The sequence below is a fragment of the Heterocephalus glaber genome, unplaced genomic scaffold (genome assembly GCF_053883595.1).
Source record: "Heterocephalus glaber isolate CG9 unplaced genomic scaffold, H.glaber_assembly_v1.0 deba00000281, whole genome shotgun sequence".
Lineage (NCBI taxonomy): Eukaryota > Metazoa > Chordata > Mammalia > Rodentia > Bathyergidae > Heterocephalus > Heterocephalus glaber.
Window position 1 is genome coordinate 30,600,126 of NW_028258139.1, and position 19,241 is coordinate 30,619,366.

At 38.1% G+C, this 19,241-nt stretch overlaps 1 protein-coding gene across 5 annotated transcripts in view; it reads right to left on the bottom strand.

The window, feature by feature from the left end:
- The window catches only part of Fam91a1 (family with sequence similarity 91 member A1), a 49,935-nt gene that overhangs the window by 22,838 nt on the left and 7,856 nt on the right, over positions 1-19,241 (bottom strand). For 4 of the 5 annotated variants that reach the window (XR_015441623.1, XR_015441618.1, XM_004837990.4 and 1 more), the window contains exons 2-15: positions 15,653-15,737; positions 14,511-14,662; positions 12,899-12,956; positions 12,144-12,211; positions 11,406-11,519; positions 9,851-9,941; positions 9,394-9,456; positions 7,064-7,170; positions 6,323-6,361; positions 5,730-5,842; positions 5,201-5,316; positions 4,125-4,237; positions 3,390-3,476; positions 1,412-1,544 (exon numbers count right to left, since the gene is read on the bottom strand). Coding sequence is in view for 3 of the 5 variants with exons in the window: in XM_004837990.4 (XP_004838047.1) it covers positions 1,412-1,544; positions 3,390-3,476; positions 4,125-4,237; positions 5,201-5,316; positions 5,730-5,842; positions 6,323-6,361; positions 7,064-7,170; positions 9,394-9,456; positions 9,851-9,941; positions 11,406-11,519; positions 12,144-12,211; positions 12,899-12,956; positions 14,511-14,662; positions 15,653-15,737 (1,339 nt within the window). In the remaining 2 variants the exon portion in view is untranslated. The remainder of the gene's footprint in view (positions 1-1,411; positions 1,545-3,389; positions 3,477-4,124; positions 4,238-5,200; positions 5,317-5,729; positions 5,843-6,322; positions 6,362-7,063; positions 7,171-9,393; positions 9,457-9,850; positions 9,942-11,405; positions 11,520-12,143; positions 12,212-12,898; positions 12,957-14,510; positions 14,663-15,652; positions 15,738-19,241) is intronic. The other variant, XM_087188189.1, reaches the window with a different exon arrangement.

Below are 19,241 nucleotides of genomic sequence, written 5' to 3' on the forward strand. Positions count from 1 at the left end.
CTAAACTAGGTCCTGTACTTGAGAGAGAAAAATGGTAACATTGGGCCAAATGACAAACTAGAATGCAATAATAATATCAGTATTAAATCTTGTGAAGTTGGTGAAGAAATACACCCTGATCAACTCAGGGGGCAAAAGGCCATGACATACAACTTACTCCCAAATTCTGGGTCAAAAGTAGTCAGATTATTCTTATTCTTACAATGATTCTATAAATATAAACTGATGAAGAGGCTGGAGTCTGTGACTGAATGGAAGAGAAAGAGTCCTACAGTAGGCGGCAGGAAGACCACCTGATCTACACCTCAAGAACATGTGCAGGCCAGCAGAGAAGTGGCTTCTACAAAATGACATGTCTGGCTGGAGCAGAGGGTGCAGCCCAAAATTAAATGACAAGAGGTGGGTGGCCGAGGAAAGAAGGAAAACACAATCTAGAAGACCAGAGAAAACTATGTTTGATAAAGTACACTGAGACATACCCAACAGTCATGAGTGGAAAAGGGGTATCCTATAAAAACTCCAGAATCACTGGATATGCAATGGGTCCAGCCTCACTCATCTTTGTTCCCCCTTACTCTACTCTGGTTAAGTGCCAGTAGATTCCTCCATGTGTTAAACTGAATTGAAAAGAGAGCCAGATGCTGTGAAAAAAATGAAATGAAAATGAACATGACTTAAGAATCTGATAGCTCTTGGTCAAAAAAAGAATTTTTAGGTAAATGAGTAGGTGACTGAAATTTTATGTCATAGGAGCCTGAAGGTTTTACACAGTCCCAAGGTGCAGCTCTTGCAAATGCCCAGACACGAGTCAGCTATTCCATCAGGAGGGCTCAAGCCCAGATGATCACTGGAATCATCTACCTCTAAGCAGAGACTCCAGTACCATTAGTTCAACTGAAGTCTGGGAACCCATGTCTGTCACAAAATTAAGGGGCTATGAGGGCAACAACCACATTAGAGTCCATCAACACATTAAAATTGGAGATTATGTTTCCTTTAAGTAAAATACTTTAGTGCATATTACAGTAACATATGAACAGATGTTCCTGCCTATTATTTTCACACAACAGAGTGTGTCATTCTTAAACTACTATGCTCCCTATATTAACTAAATTTGGGCATCTGTTCACCTCAGAGCTTATACTGTTTCTAAATTCCACCTAGCTACGTAATCTCTCCAACCCTTTTCTGTAGGTACTAAACATTAAAAACCACAAATATTAGTGGCACACAAGAATAAACAAATGACAAGCAAAGAAATTCACAAGGCATGCCTCTAATTATTAACTGAGTATGCTCTCTACAGAAAAACTATTAAACAACTAATAACTAAGTGACCATGATCCGTTTAATGTCTTAGAAAAAAAGCTCCATGCAATTGTGTCTTCAAAACTAAGGACACTTGTCATACCGTAATTGGGTTGGTCTGGCTGAGCAGTTTGGGCAACTAGATCTTTATTATGACGCAGAAACAGTATTGTGTTTCGCAGAGTAAGGGCATGATCAAAGTATCTCTGTGCTTCTCCTTCACCAGTGCTCTGAACCTAAACCAAGAGAAAACAGATTTTACAACAAACATCAATTTTATGCCGTTCTAATAAAAAATCATGTGATAGAGCTACTAGGACATTATTAAAAATCAACAGATTAAATATACATTTAGACAACAATGAAACAATCTTAATCTCAGTTGAGTTTCCAATTTTACTATCTTTGATGATGACAGAAGTTACTCCAGTGAGTAAAACTATAGCAACTGAATACTACTAAATTACATCATTATTTAAGTTATATGCCCCATTTATGATTTCATTGGAATACTTAACAAATTCTAAAACCATATCTTGCTTTATCCACAGAAGTCGCCAATCCATCAATTACACTTCTAAAATTTTTACTTTGTTCACAATTTTTAATCATCAGTTACATACAAGGTACACTGGACTATGTGATTCAATATAGCTTTTACCACTGCTGAACACACAGCTTAAATTCATTCAACCAGGATTTACTGAGTGTCTCCTATGTACTATGACCTGTCGAGGAGATAAGGAAAGAGTTACAGACCAGACAGGCAAAACCTCCGACTTCAGTACCCTTATACTTAACACATGCTCTTTGGACAGTGAGTCAGTAACCTGTTTAGTGTGTAAAAACATTTATGTCCCAGGTATAAACACAGAAATGGTCTATAGCGGGAAATAATTAGATTTGCATTAAATTAACAAGATCAAACATGTTCAATCAAGATCATGCTTCTTACATTTTTGGATTTTTTTGAGACAGTGTCTTGCTATGTAGCTAAGGCTGGCCTTGAACTCATGATCCTCCTGCCTCAGCCTATCGAGTGCTGGGATTACAGGCACGTGCCACCATGCCCAGCTAAGAAAACATATGCGAACTAAACTTCAGCCTAAAAGGCTTTCCCAACAATGACTATATGGTTAAAAAAAGAAAGATATATGAATGAGTAAAAGTGCAGAAATGATCTTGGAATTGGAATTGACAACTGATAAAAGTCTAACTGATGTAAGAAAGATAAAAATCAGGAAACCACAACTTAAAATGTGCAGGAACACAGTAAAACATTAATAGCAAGAATTATCTTAGATCTATTTCGCACTAATGAAAGAATAATTCTATGAAGAAATAGCAATGAAAAAATGTTTCCGTTTTTTTCAAAAGATAAAAACTACCAAATCATCACAAATTCTCTAAATAGCACATTTTTTAATACATAGAATTCATTACTAAAGCACAAAAGGCACTAAAAATTATGAGTGAAGGGACAGATCTGGACACAAACTGTCTGCATACAAAGAAGGGCAAAGGACAGAATAAGATACCCAAGGAATAAAAACACCAATCACGCGTACAAGTTTTAGAGCTAAGGAAAACTAGGGCTGTACTCACAGGAAAAGGTGGTTAAGAGCAATTATGGCTAAAGTCTTCAAGACGCTAACAGGGACAGTGAGAGTGGACATAAACCTGATACCCAGGGACACTGACCCAGATCCAAGGCAAATGAAAGAAAGACTTCAAATAAGACTGCATAAGGGCTGATCTTGTGGGTCATACCAGAAAAAATGAGAGGTTGTTTTAGAAAAATTTCACTTTAAAAAATTTACACACAGACTAAGATTTCCATGCCCCATTTCTCTTTATATTGTTACAAAGTTAGATGAGGTACACACATCACTTTACAAAAAAATCATAAAATTCATTCATCCACTCACTTAATTCTAAACATCTACCACAGTATTAAGGCAGGGAATGAGATAGGAATGAGCAAGAATACACCAAAAATTCATAAGATCACCAAAACCAATGTCTTATCAAGCCTGGAAAGGTTCCGAATGCCGTTATCCCGATATGCAATTTAAATTTACCTTTTCTAGTTCTATAAGAAAGCTGTCTAGAGACTCATCTGAGAGTTTGCCGACTTCAAACATTGTGACTGCATGACTTTTCAAGTTCTGCAAAAAAAGTATAGATATATATTAAAGTTCTAGCTTTCCTTTTTCACACTAAACATAATAGATTTGTTATACTTTCCAATATATTTAAACTTAAAGGGAGTGAGATAAGGGTCTGGTTTTTCCAATTACAAAAACAATCCTCACTAAAAGTAACAACATGCCTCTATGGAATACAGAACAGTCATGGTTGTGTTTTCAGGAATAAATCTAGTATTTAAAAAGATATAAAAGCATTAAATTATTGGTGTTATGGTTTGGGTCTCGATGTCCCCCAAAGCCTTATGAGGTCAGAGGTGGCTAAATCTAGAGCGTGTGATGCTGGGATTAGAGCGTGTGGCTACTAAATCAGTCCACTGCCTGGTTTGGCACCACCCGAATCCCGGTAGCCTAAATACAACATAAGGCACAGAAAGGCTTGGCTCCTCCCTTGTTGCCTTTGCTGTCTTCCACTATGAACTGTTGCCCTCTGCAATGTGCCACCCTGCCTGGGGAAAATTCTACAAACTGTGAGCTAAATAAACCTTTCCCCCTTTAACTTTGGGTGTTGGGTATTTTGTTTCAGAAACGAGAGAAAAGTAACTAAGACAATTGGATAGCTAATTTTTACTTTAAACATCTTTGTACTTAAACAAGCATTTGACTTACTGGTGAAAGATTTCCCATCATTAAGAAAGCAGTAAGAGTTGAGTCAAATAGGAATGCAATACGCTTTGTATATCCTGTAGACAGACTCAAACTGTTTATACTGGCTGTATCAGCTGAAAAAGATAATGTAAAGTCGTATCAATGAAAACTATTCTCTGTGTATCATTCGGAATGAGGAAGTATTTCATTTCAGCTTTATTGGGTAGCCAGAAAGTATACAATCAAACATAAGCAATATTGCAGTCATAAGAAGTCCCATCATAACTATCTTAAACACAAAGAAAAATGGTTTTCAATGTTTAAGGCAATTACTCTTGCAATAAATTTCTTGAAGACCAATAATAAGAACTTGAGAAATGTCAGGCCAGTAAGACTAAGAGGCCTAACCCTCTAGATGTCAGTGGGCACGGCAGCAGGTAGAGACAGGAGAAGGCTATGTCATGCTCCTCTTCCCTCCCTAAATGAAGCCGGGGAAGCCACCTTGTGCACCACGCTGTGCCCCTTCGGGGTTCAGCCCACATCCTTCTCTTGGGCGAAATGGCCTTCCTGCACTGAGAATCAACCAACATCTTCACCATGAAGACTCTCAAACCCTCCAGCCTTATTGGGGCTCTTCCTCTTTGTATCCTACAAGCAACATAACTGGTGCTCTCGATAGTTTTTTTGGTTGCACCCCCCCTTTCTCCCTGGACTTAATTCTTAAAAAGCTGGGCTCGGTGGCCTGCAATCCCAGAACTCTGGGAGACCAAGGCAGGAGGACCACAAGTTCAAGCCCAGTCTAGGCAATTTACTGACTCCATAACGCCCTGTCACAAAATAAAAAATAAAGAGGGCTTGGGGTTGTACCTCGGTGGAAGGAACCCAGATTCAATCCCCAATATCAAAAGAAAAAGAAAGGCGGTAACATTTTCTGCTGATTTTATATCCCAAGACAGCACAGTGCCCGACATACAGGTCAGTATGCAAAGACTGCACACTGCAGAAAATCCAACACGAAAAATGAACTGTGAGGATGTAGTCCTGGACAGATGCTGTGCCTGCAGACTGACTCCAAATTAAACAGAGCCACTGCTCACCTGGGTCTTCCTGACTATTTGTATCCGTGTCGGTAGCCGAAGAAACTTCTTGCACGGGACTCCTACTCTCCCCACCATCCCACGACAAGAGCATCTTCTGAGGATCCAAAGTACTCCTATTAATGAAGAATACATTCACTTTGTTTAAAAAAATCACAGAAATGATCTTACTTTAAAATAGCCACTGAGGGCAGTACATTATCAACAATCCATCTGAATCCAGTCTTACACCCAAGTCTGAAACCAGACACATCCCCAGAAATGCTCTGCCCACAGACACCACAGCTTCGTAGCCAAGATCAATGATCAGGCTTAAGGAAATCCAAAAACTCTATGTAAAATACTGTATATGCTCTTTTCGGGATAAAGAGTTCTTAGCTTTCATCAGATGCTAAAAAAGATTCATATATAAAAAATTTTTAAAACACTAATATAGAGTTTACCTCAACTGAAAGACTGAATAAATTTATGTAAAACTAAATTTCTTTTCAAAAGAAAATTCTAATGTCATACTGAATAAATGAGTTACTTTAATCTGTTTACAGATGGAACATTCTTCCACGATGAATGAAGTTGATCCAAATTTATTACTTGTCCTTTCTTATGGGCAAAGCCCAATCGGCAATACATTGAAACAGCATTCTGAAAGTAAGATAAAGAAAATTAGCATCTCAAATAATCTAGATATTACAAAAATATTTGAAGACAAAAAATACCATAATACCTCTAGCAATTCTCAAACATGGCCTGATCAGAAAAGCAGTTTTCTGCAGGTCTGCTCACCCTTCAGGTCTTCACCTGGTTGGGAGTAGGGTGCTCCCCCTTCTCTGGCCCTGCCCTCCCCAGAGCTGCTCCGATGAGTTGGTGGTGTGGCTTTAACTGAGCTCACTACAAGATCCTGCTCAGGCCACCCTGCTGCAGGCCCTGCTATGCATGTCTGCATGAGTGCTTTCATTTCATCAGTGCCCTATCCTTTGGATTCTCTGCAAACATCCCTTTAAGGTGCACCCTCCCTCAAGCAATTAGTAAGAATTTCAAAGCCTCTGTCACGTGAAGATAAAAACAACTAGTAAAATCCATTCGGTACTTGCATTACAAATGAAGAGTATAATCATAACGTACCTTAACCAGAGATAAATCTATCTCAAGGACATTGGCAAGCTAGAAAATAAAATTAAAATTTATCTTTTCATTCTTAGAATTATCAGCACATTACACAGGTGTAATAGACATATGTAATCATAATCAGCAAAATTTTAGTTATGAATACCTGAAAGGCTGAATAAATTTTAAATTCAGAATTTTCTTCTTTATTTCTAAGATTCGTAAAGTATTACAAACTTAGGTAGTAACCATAACAATTTAAGATTCCTCACTCTAATTTTGTGTCATTTAAAATAAAAATTCCTAAACAGATCAATATACTTGACAATTCTTTTTTCTTTTGGTACTGGGGATTGAACTCACAACTTTGCGCTTGCCAGGCAGGCACAGTGCCACTGAGCTAAATCCCTGGCCCAACAAAACTCCTCAACTTTTTTTTGGGGGGGGGGGTTACTGGGGATCGAATTCAGGACCTTGTGCTTGCAAGGCAGATATGGTGCCACAACAATTCTTTACATGAAGAATCATATAAAAGCTATTTAACCAAATTATAAATTATTAATGCAAAGAAAAACTGTATTAGGTATATGCAAGAATTAACTTACAAACAGTGACATTCAGGTAACTAGTGGTCTCTAATCTCACTCTGTATAGACTCTGAGAATATTCTAACCATAACATTAAGTAATTTTACTTATTCTACATAAACTTATTTTGTAACCTTGAGATTATTCTTTCATAAGCTCTTGCCACACTTACCTCTGCAACATTAGTGTGCTCATCTATTGAAACAAATATTTTATAAAGTAGAGTTTCAAAATAATCACCCTGCACTCGATTCATTACAAAGCCTTCCAGGGGAGGAACTAAAATAAACAAAATAGACTTTTCTCAGTGATACAATTTTATAAAACAAGAAAGTATAATTTAAATATTGGTTCAAAAATATAGGCCTTTCACTTAGGCACTGAACACAACTTTTGATTTATTTTATCCACTCCACAGCAAGTTTTCTAAAACTCCGAAAGTTAAGGAACTTGGAAGGGAGATCACAAAATCTGCAGAGAACAAAGTAACTCCCCATGGAATTCTCAGCATTCAGAGGCAGAGGAAGTGCTGGAAGACAAGACTTGGTGCATGCAGCCCACTTTAGAATGGGGAAGTTTGCAAGGGATCCTGGTACATGTGCTTAATGCCTCACAGGCAGCAGGAGTGACCGGGCCAAACCAGAAAAGCAAAGAGCTTCAAGGAAGCCACCAGGCGGATGGAAAGCACTGGCTCTCTGCCTTTCTCCATGATGCCCACTTAAGGCTGAAAGTGGAGAAATTCACGTGCAGGACTGCCACATTTCCAGTAGTAATGCTTACTGGAAAAAAAAACCTGATTGCATTTATCTAAATGCTTTTCACCATCCAAATAAAACACCAAGTTAAGCCCGTATCTCACATCAAATACAAAAGTTCCAGACTACCGATTTGGATATAATATATACCAATCACAGATGTAGCCCTTTCAAGCATAGCAGAAGTCAAACAGCAATAAAAGGGAGGATATAAAATACATGGTTACAAAGTATGATGAATGGTGGAATACATTTCATTTCAAGATCATTCCCTTCAGTGGTGAAGATAGGGTGAATTCAGCAGTTAGTTTCCTGGATCTGCCCCAGTAATTGCCAGTTACTAAGTCTAGCTTGGCAGAATGCATCACTGTAGTATAGCAGCCATCCATTCAGCCTTTGTTTCTTTCAAATGAGCTTAGAGTCAGGGTGAGTCAATTTTCAAATGGCCAGTCAAAATGGACAAAAAGAACAAACCAAAGACTGATCTTTTCAAGCAGACCTCAAATGAGCCAATGTCAGTTCATCAGGTAAGAACATGGACTAGAGTAATGATTTCATAGTTTTCAGGTAAGAACATGGACTAGAGTAATGCTTTCATAGTTTTCAAATGTGACAAGAAACCACTACCACTTCTGTTTTGCTAAAAAGTTTTCAAATTTTAAATCTAGTGTGCTATGTTGTTACATAATCAACTATACAAACGCAATTACTCTTCCAACTTTCCAAGCTTAAAACAGAACTCACGTATGTACATGCATCAAAACACCTTACTAGGGCCGGGGATTTAGCTCAGTGGTTCCGCCGCCTGCCTTGCAAGTGCAAGGTCCCAAGTTCGATCTCCAGTACCAAAAAAAAAAAACCACCTCACTAAAAAGCCAGAGACTCGTGCTCACGCCAATAAGGTCAGGACACACTACAGTGCGCTACCCTGTCAAGATCAACACTGACAGGGTTAAGAATATCTGTAACAAGCTCTGGCACCACACATTTGGTAACATAAGGCTATTGCTTGTAATCTGACACTTTATATTTGATTATAAAAATATTAAATATCTTAGTATGATTTTGTTTTAATTATCACATTCAAGAGCAGTAGCTAAAAAACATTCTGGAAAGCATACTTGTAAAACACACTTGAGTGCTTTACAAACTGGTAAGAAATATAAACTATAGGAAAAAAGCATCACTCTGTTCAAGGACATTAACTCCATCACTACTACAGTATCAAAAAACTGGAAGTAACCTAAATAACCAGGAACGGGGGAGTGGCTTAATAAACTGATACATCCATTAGGTGTAGAAGAAGATACACAGGCTCCTAATACTGGCTTAACCTGAAGAGGTGGGTAGGAGAGAGGAGGAGGAAATAAGGACAAAAAGGACTGCAGCAACATAAGACACAGGTATATTAAGAGAAAATGAAGAACATACAGTTCCATATTACGAAATATGCACGAGAATTGCTATGCACTGAACAAAGGATCAAAAGGTGACAGGAATGTATAAAAATGCTGATTTGATTTGCAAATGTGAGAAATCCCATTATTTCCATATAGTGAGTATACCAAAATAACATAAAAATAAAAATAACAAATTTAAGTAAAACCAATATAATAAGGAATAAATATTTTTCTTTGAAAAACCCTAAACCCTAAGACCTTAGAATGTCTAAGTCCCTGGGGTGATAGGCAGTCCCTCCACTGAGTGCTGCTCAGCACTGAGCTGCTGGAAGGTAGCCCAGACTTACCTGCTATACAGCTGTCATCAGATATTGGTACATCCAGATAAACAAATCCTTTGTTATATAAACCTACAGGGGTAAAAGCATTTTGCTTTAGATGGAACACTACCTGATAGTAATTTTAAAAAACAATTCTTGCACTTCTACAAAGATTCTTACAACTGAATCTTATGTAAAGAAAAAAAGGAAAGTAGAAGACAAAAAGAATTAAAGCTTTAAATCTTAGTTTCCTACAAATGCTTAGAACTATGAAATCTGTCTTCCCATTCATTTGTAGAAACTTCTAGTGCGTGTAACTGATTACAGCCGCACTGGACAAGAAAGGCCGACAACCGCACCTCAGACAACAGCATGTCTTACAAACAGTGCTATTTGTGCCTAACTGACAAGTAATGGAGATTAATTACTGATGCTTTCAAACAAATTTTTATGTTGACAAAAACCATTTCTACTAACCACTTACTATGTACTACACTGTAATCTAGTGACCCGGAGAGCTGAGGGCCTGAATCGATGATCTTATCAATCGCACATTTCTCAGGCAAAGTGCATATCTAAAAAAAAGCAAAATATTCCGTTAAGTTCTGTCCAGGTTAACTAACCCAGTTAGCCTCCTCAAATCTATTCAGGTTGAACTCAACGATTAGAGGTTATTAGTTGAATAACTATACTTTTTTTAACTTATCACTACAGAATTCAAACCTAACAAGCCATGCATATAAGCATGACCTGAGACCAAACTATGCCACCAAAAGAATTTCAGGAGCAAAGTCTGCAGGCAGGTGCCTATCTGTGAGTAACAAGTGCTTACTAAGGAACGCCACTATTTAGTCTTTGAATTGGAGTCACAGCCATTAGCAACTGATTCCAAATCTTTCAAATGAGACATTCACTCAAACTCAACATGAATATTATCAGTAACATGAAGACTCATCAGCTTGTGACAGTTTGACAGCTCCATAAGGAAGTATGTACTTGTACTGAAGCAAAATTTCTAATTCCACTCATTGATTTTAGTAGACCCTCCAAAGAAAAATCCAGAACAAACCCAAAAAAGCTCATGCACACATTTACATTCCTTCAACCACACATAGATGTGCCCTGGTCTCCAGGTGTCCTTGTCACCTGTCCCCCCTTCCCTCTGAACCATCATCCCTTCCAAAATGTACCAAGTTTTTATCAAATATAGCTAGACTATACTTTATTTCCCTTGAAGATCTTAACACCATCAACCCAGCAAAGCATCAATCATTTTAGTACAGTGATTAACACACTGCCTGGCAAACTGCCTCGTCAGTGATAACAAACCTTCTAGAGACAAATGCCCAAACTCCAATTAAACCTGAATACTGAGGTTTCAGCTTAGAAAAAACAACTCATACATTATCATTTTTTTTCGTAAATAAAAAACAAGTGGGCCGGGGATTTAGCTCAGTGGTTCCGGCACCTGCCTTGCAAGCGCAAGGTCCCGAGTTTGATCCCCAGTACCAAAAAAAGAAAGAAAAGCAGGCTCTTAAATAAAAAACAAGCAACACACGTGCCACAGGTTCGTCACCACTGCCCATGAAAGTACTTGACCACTACACTACCACTATGATCTGAGCTGTTAAATAACTGCTCCATGCACATTTCCTCATCTGTGAACTGGAGAACCAAATCATAGTTTCCCGTTGGGCTGTTATGAGAATTACATGAGACAATATTAAAAGCACTGGCAATAGCCATATCCCTGCTGTTGGCAGCTGTGGCACCACATGTCACTTTACGTGAAATGTCTATCTCATCAGCACCCCAGACTGCTGTACCTGAGCCAAGTCAAATCTCCCTCATCATTACAGAGCATCCTGGAAGCTCCGCCAATATTCCAGCCTAAAAGATCACTTCTCACTTTTAGTTAGTTCAGTTTTCTACAGGAGAACCACTGGCATTACCTTCTAAAGTATCACATAACTGTATTTAAAGGCTTCAAACTAAGTTCCCCATTCAAAGCTCTATGAGTAGCTCTCACAGGCCTCTACCTTGATGTCATCTTCGGTGATATATCCAGCCTGCACCACCCACCACGCCTCCATGGCGATCCCCACCGGCTTTACTGGTAGAAGATCACGAGCCGTTTTCCTCCTGAAGAATTTCTGCCATGGGACAAACATTTGAGCATTTGCAGTCCATCTAAATGATTACTTTCTTTTTTAAATCAGTCACATAATAAGATTGTTTCTTACAAGCCAAGTATATTATTTAAAATCTTTTTTTTTTTTTTGGTACCAGGGATCGAACTCAGGACCTTGCGCTTGCCAGGCAGGCAGCAGCACCATTGAGCTAAATCCCCAGCCCTCAAAATCTTAACTATCACAGATATATTCAATGGAGAAAGTCATTCTTAACCTGTTTCAAAGAAATTACTCAAAACATGAATCACTAAGTCTAGATCAAAATCCAGAAACTCAAATGAATCACAAGAGCTGAAAAATGCATTTGAAAATATGTACTTATATCACCCATTAAGTGAATTCTGGGACTAAAATGGACAAGTAAAAAGGCAAGCAGATCAAAATTAATTTAAAAAAATAAACATTTCCTGCTGTAGATATTTTAATTCAATAATGATTTACACTAAAACCTAGAAAATACTGACTTGTATTAAGTATATTTTATTAGGTCAAAGAAATTATAATTCATTATTACTACTGCTTTTTAAAAAAAAAATCAAACTGTATAATAAGAAAGCCAAACAATGAAAAAGGGAAACGACTTACTTTTGATGACCTACACTGATTCATAAGATCAATGTACTGGTTTCTTCCTATGCCAAGAAGCCTTAGACCTGAAATAAAAGTCTTTCCTTTAAAAATATATAATACTTCTTGAAATGTTAGTATAATCAAGTGATATTAGGAAAAACCCTCAGCTTGTGTTCATCTTTTGATTACTGACTGGCATGACCTATCAATATCAAATTTTAAAAAGAATTCTTGAAACAAAACATAAAAGAAAATTGAACTTCAGGAGAAATGAGTGCGAACTGATATTTCTGACAATTCTAAATAAGCACATTTTTAAAAAGCAGAAGTCCTAATTTCAAGAAGTAAAAATGTACTGCTCAGCAAAAACTTCTTACATGCAGAACCGTTACATTTCAAATATATTCAGAGTACCTCATTAAAATAAGCATAATAAAACACTAACAAATTATGTTAGTTAAAAACTGTGCAGCAAGGTGTAAAAATACTCTGCCTAAGTTTTCTTCCTTCATTTGGTATTCACATAACCCAAATATCAAAAAGAACTTCATTCTCTAGAAATGGTATAAATTTTATTCTTCTGATTCTATCATCTAAAATAACATTTAGACTAAATCTGAATTTTCTTATTTCTATTCCTATTAATGTTGTTCCCTGTTCTCATTTTTCACTTATTGCAGGTTAAAAACAAAATAATACAGAAAGAGAACAGCATGCATGCACAAAGACACTATCTAAACATTACCTCCTTCAGCATCATCAGTACTTACAGTCAGCAGCAGTAAAATTGGGCAATGAGTCATAACTTTTCTCACTGTTCATAATGTCCTTTGAAAAAGAAAAATTCAAAATGTAAAAGAATATAAGTACCTTAGGCAAAAGAATATAAGTACCTATTGCTCCAGACAAATTGAATAACAGTAAGTATTACAAGCAGCACTGAGAGCAGAGTTTGCCATCCTAAAGGACACATGCCACACTGACACAGTGGTTTTTACCCACAACCCCAACCTAGTGTTGAAGGGCAGACTTTCAGGTCTGGTTTTCTCGTAACACTATGAACCCCAGAAAGTGGCCCTACGACCTCTGCCCTGAGGAAGCTATGCAAGGAATGCCTCTCCTACAGCTCAGCCATCCAGCTTCCCCACTCAAACCTGATCCCCAATTCCTACACAGAGAAGGCCAAACAATGTGCGCAGCTCCATCAACATGCACCACAACATGTCCTATCAACAAATCTTCTACCCATTTAGCAGCCTTTGCGCCTGTGAATCTCAGCGATGAGAGTCAAACCCAGTATCTTGCTTTTGCCAACCTCTATCTGTTTCTCCAATAATAAGCCAACTGTTTATCCCAGGGTTAGACCCATTTTCAACCCAGGAGCTAGACACAATGGCTTAACAGAAATCACACAGCAGCAAGCACCTGGGTAAGACTGGCATGAAACCTGGTAGAAGGACTAGAAGGACAAAAACTCCATCTATCTTGTCAAGCTTGTAGACAACACCAGAAAAGTAAAGAGGCAGCAACAACTATTCTGCGTACTGACTCACTGCCACCTTCTTTCTTCATCAGGCTACTCTGGCTATCAGACCTCAAAGGGAAGGACATGGGACATGGGACTGTGGACCTGCTGGTGGAAAGGGGCTTACGGAGCTGCACAAAAGGACCTTTGTGCATAGGGAGTGGCCCTCGCCTTGCAGCAGGTTCCCAGCTGCTCTGGCTCTCGGCTTCTCTCTGCTCTTCCTAGGGCTAGTGAGCTCAAAACAGCGACACTGGGACTTAAATAGCAAACCAGTAATAGATAAATACTGCCAATCTATACATAAAGCTGACTTAAAAACAGTATGTGTATGTAGCTAGTTAAATTTATTCAACACAAGCCAAATACAAGCTGTCTTTGGAAAAGGATAAAAACCAAAGGCTAGTAATTATAAAAAGAGACACACAGTCAGGACTCCTAACACATTTCTTTCTTGAAGCGTGTATTATAAAATGTTATGTCTACGTCACGATTTATACAGTTAGTGAATAAGGACATTAAGTTTCTCTGCACTTAATGATTATGTCACCCATACGTTCAACCTCAATTATACATTAAAAGCAGTATTTTACATAGATCTGCATAAACGACTGATTAGTATTATAATACCACACAGGGTCAACAATACCTTCAACAACACACAGTAGAAAAACAGGCACCTTTCCAATGTGAAAACATCAATAATGACGACTATTGTGCGAGTGCGGCTCTAGCAGCCAACATGTACCAGCCATCCTTTTATGCTCCAACTTCACAATGTCTGCTGGAGCCGCAGAGCTGCAGCGTCCTGCCGTGCTCATCCACCCCATCCTCGCCAGCTCACTCATGGGGAAGCTCACCTCCATGATCCCAGTGTAGTAGGAGAAGGGTGTGATCCGCAGGCCCTTCACCATGATATCTGACAGATGGTATGGGTACAGCATGAGATGATCGCGACTGTACTTCAGCAGCTCCTCATAGTATTTCCGCTCATCTTTCTTGACATGTTTAACTACAGGAGGGCAAGACATTTGCAGTTTCTCCAGGTTTCTTACAGTTACATTAACTGTGAATGTACTAAGAAATACTTTACAAACCAATTTAATTTTATAAGTTAGGAAAGAACCAACAAAATATTCTAAGTTAGAAGAAAGGAATAATTGTAGCACAAGGAACAGTTTCAGAATATATAAGTAAAAATACATAATAAGATAGATAAGTAGAGAAATAATTCTTACCAAATTAGAAAATAAGCATGAAATGGTAACATGCTCTCTCAAAGGTACAAAGCACAGGCTATTAAGTCATCCAATCTCTTTGTGTATAACTTTACAAGATAGCCAAATACATGATAGTTTTCAATAGGTCAAGTATATTTTTTAAAACTGCTGGCTTTTTGTTTTGCTTTGTTTTTTAAAAACAAACAAAAAACCCTTTGACTTCCATGGAAAATGTTTATACAGAAAAACCATCACTTACATATTATGCTTAAAACTGACAAATGAGAGAGGAAAGACTAAGGCAATAGAACAGAATACCAAAGTAATCTGACAACTCAAAAGCAAATTGTTTTAAATGGAGTAAAAAAATATCATGGAACTAACTGGGTTTAAAATTTGTTCCAATTAATATAGGAAGTATTTTTCATTCAAATTATATTATTTACATAATGTATAGCGACAAAACAAAATTCAAAGTTGAAAATTATTAAGAACTCATGTACTTTCCCTTTTCTGGTATATTTTTAGGCAAAAGAGGGCATTGAATTAAAATTAATATTCTCTAGGAAAAAAACTATAAACAGTACTCTAAAAGATAATTTTAATCAGAATTAGAAAGAAAAAATCTACTTGCTAATACAAATTGTTGTTAAGTTTCTTAGATTCTGTACATGAAATAACTCCAGTACCCTGAAACATGTATTGAAAAGATAGGTTAGATTTATGAAAATGTTAAGTTAGAAAAAGTCATTTCCACCCAATGGAAAAATGCCTGTACATACCTAAGTTATTTCTGTATCTTAACTGATTGCGGATACTGTACAGAACAACTTGCTTTTCATAGTCTCTCTGTGAATTTCCAAGACTCTAAAAGAAATTTCAGATAGTTATTCAACAGCTTCTAAAATCAATGGTACTTTTTCCCACACAAAATTTCAAAGCCATTATCCCCAATTTTATCCTACCTCTAATTTCCAAAACTAAATAAAGAATATTTTCTTAAGTTTCCTTACCTCAACTTTTTTGCTGTGGTATTAGCACAAATATCCAATGTATTTTCTTTCCTGCCTGCCTTTCTAAAATGACTTACTGAAATTATCTAACCCAAATAAAAGAGAAGTTTTACTTACAACAATTTGCTTCCTGAATGCCCCCAATCTGCAAGTGTTAAATGGATATAAAGTGGCTGTCTACACCATATAAGAATGGCAACTAAGGACAGACCCCTGACTCAAAGTTATTTGTAACTGAGGACTGTGACTATTCAAGTTTGATATCTAGAGGCCATACATTTCAAATGTACATTAAGACTGCTTCTCTAAAATGTCATTTCTCTATGACTTCAATAGGAAACGGAGAGAATTGTAGAATCCTGACAGAGTCATTCCTTAGTGTCCACTGGCACTGGTCCCACAACTCCAAGGGTACCCAATCTGTGATGCTCAAGTCCCTCAATAAAAAGGCATAGTATTCGCATTAACCCTACACATTTCCTCCTGTATACTTCAAATCTTCTCTAGATTAAATACCTAATACGATATAAATGCTACGTAAATAGATGGTATACTGTACTGTCTAGGGATAATGGTAAGAAAACAGTCTACATGTTTGTATAGGCACAAATTTTTGCATTTTCAGTCAGTAGTTGGTTGAATCCACAGATGTACATCCATGAATACAGAGAGCCATCTGTATTTTTTTTTTTTTTTGCAGTACCGGGGATCAAACTCAGGACCTTGCACTTACGAGGCAGGCGTGGTGCCACTGAGCTAAATCTCCAGCCTGCCATCTGTATTTTTTAACAAGCAAAACACTTTCTAGCTGTGCATTTAGTGTTTTAACTTCCAAGATGATATGTTCATGAAAGCAAAGAATAAGTATGCTTGACCATCAACATCTAAGGCAATGTGTGTCCATAAACTTAATTTATGACTACTACCTACTTTCTAATTACTAGGCATAGTGTTTCCAATATACTATAAAGTGAACTTAGTTATCTCACGAAATCAATGTCAGAAAGATTCACTGTATTTCTTATAGGTTTTTGAAAGCCAAAGAAAAATCCATGCACATCTTTTATTTAAGAAACTCTTCTAACGAGACAGACAAAACTCCTATCTAAATAAACTGGCCCCAAACTGGACATAGTGGTGAGCAGTATTTTAAGAAATAACGGGATGTGTAAGAAAACTGTCTTTCCTCTTGCATCTAGAAGTTTTTCACAGAATAAACAGAACTCACACTACTACCAGAATGTGCTTATCCTGTTTGCATGTTTTAACATTCCAAGTGGTTAGAAGTAGATTCACTGTGAAGAAACCACTCATAGCCCTGAAGCCTGGGTCCGGAGTGGAGATACTTAGGAGATTCAGAATGACACACTTTCTGTCAAATTTTAAGGTTTTCTCCAGTTCTACTGCCAAAAAGGCTCTTCCTTAGAGAACGCAAAACATACATACACACAAACACACACACAGGCAAAGTTACACAAGCACAGAACTTTGCTAAAACATCAGTTCCAAACATCAGCTTTTCCGGGGATTTAGCTCAGTGGTTCTGCCACCTGCCTTGCAAGCACAAGGTCCCAAGTTCAGTCCCCTGTACCCGCCCCCCCCCCCAAAAGCCAAACATCAGCTTTTGTTTTCCTGTTTCAAAATAAGTCTTTGAATTTACTCAACCATTTTATTCCTTTCAACCTTTATTTCTAGTAAGCCCAGAATATTTTATTTCAAAAAATATTTCAATAAAATATTTTATTTCAAAAAATATTTCAATAAAATATTTTATTTCAATAAAATATTTTATTTATAAATGGATCAAGATTTATTTTATTTATAAAGCAAGTTACACAAATATAAGGGCCCATTATTTGTAAGCCTCACTGGAGAATGCAAAATCTATGAAACATGTGAGTTTTTGTACCAGGTATCAAATGATGACTAGTCCTAATCAATCAATATGTGTGCGCAGACAAATACCAAAAACTTCTTCCCTAGCCAAGTATGTAAAATAAAATGTCTTTGCTCGGAGATTATTTGCCCTACCCACCACCACCCATACCCAAATCTCCCACCATTCACATTTTAAAACACTGTTGCCAATCACAAATGTAGTGGGTTCAGGAGTCCTTTGCAGAATAGGAACAAGCCCTGACAAATGAAGTCAGGCTGCACACACAGGGAATTACAACAGATGAAAGGGTGATAGAGGTATTCTGTCCTAGCTATAAAGCATTCATTGTTTAGAAAGTCTGCCTAAAAGCATAGACTTCCCAAAGCCACCGCTCCCAGACAAACTAACACCAATGGGTAGCTCCCAAAGTGCCCCTCCTCCCAAAAATCATACCTTTTTTCAATTGACCTTTCTTGGATTACAGGGAACCTCATCATAAGATTTACCTTAAAATAAATGGACTGGTTACTTTATTACAAATTGTTTTAAACGAGATAGGCAAACCGCCGAGTCACACGGAACACGCCGAATCAGCCCGCTGGACCCCCGGCCCCTGCTCCTCTGTACAGCCACCTGGTTCCACACTACAAAGACGCAGAGAACACCGGACCACCAGACCACGGTACTGAGTCCCGCTCCTCCCGGCACAGAGGAAGGGGCTTCTGAGCCGCCATCCCACTGCTCCTGGACCAGAGGAAGGGGCTTTCCTGCCACCATCCCACTGCTCCTGGACCAGAGGAAGGGGCTTCCCTGCCACCATCCCACTGCTCCTGGACCAGAGGAAGGGGCTTCCCTGCCACCATTCCTCCCGCTGCTCCCAGCCCACAGGAAAGGGCTTTTGGGCCACCATCCCTACCACTGCTCCCGGCCCCTGTCCCACCTCTCCCAGCTCAGAGGAGGTAATCTGTGCAGGCGCCAACAGCCCCCCCGCCAGTCGAAATGAGAAAACACGTAAATAAGTCTCAAAACCAGACTTCCAGATCACCTACAGCAACCCCAAAGGGAAATGAGATGGAACACTCTGATACTCAACCACCTGGACCCACTGAACTGGCAACAAAAGGGGATCGGGAAAAAATGAAATCAGAAATAATTTCTCAGATAACAGGAGAAATTGTGCCCCTAGTGCAAGACATGATTAATAAATCTAGAGAGGAGCTCAGGAACATGATGGAATCCCAACATAGGAAACAAATGGAATCCATAAAACAGATGCAAATAGATTTCCAGGACTTGAAAAACTCCACTGAAAGTCTACACAGCAGAATGAGCCAATGTGAGGACAGAATTTCAGATATAGAAGATAAGATTGCAATTAATGACCAGGAAAAGAAAAATTGCTTCAAAATTATAAGGGAACATGAGAAATCAATCCAACAGCTGCTAGATGATGCAAAGAAGAATAACATAAGACTGACT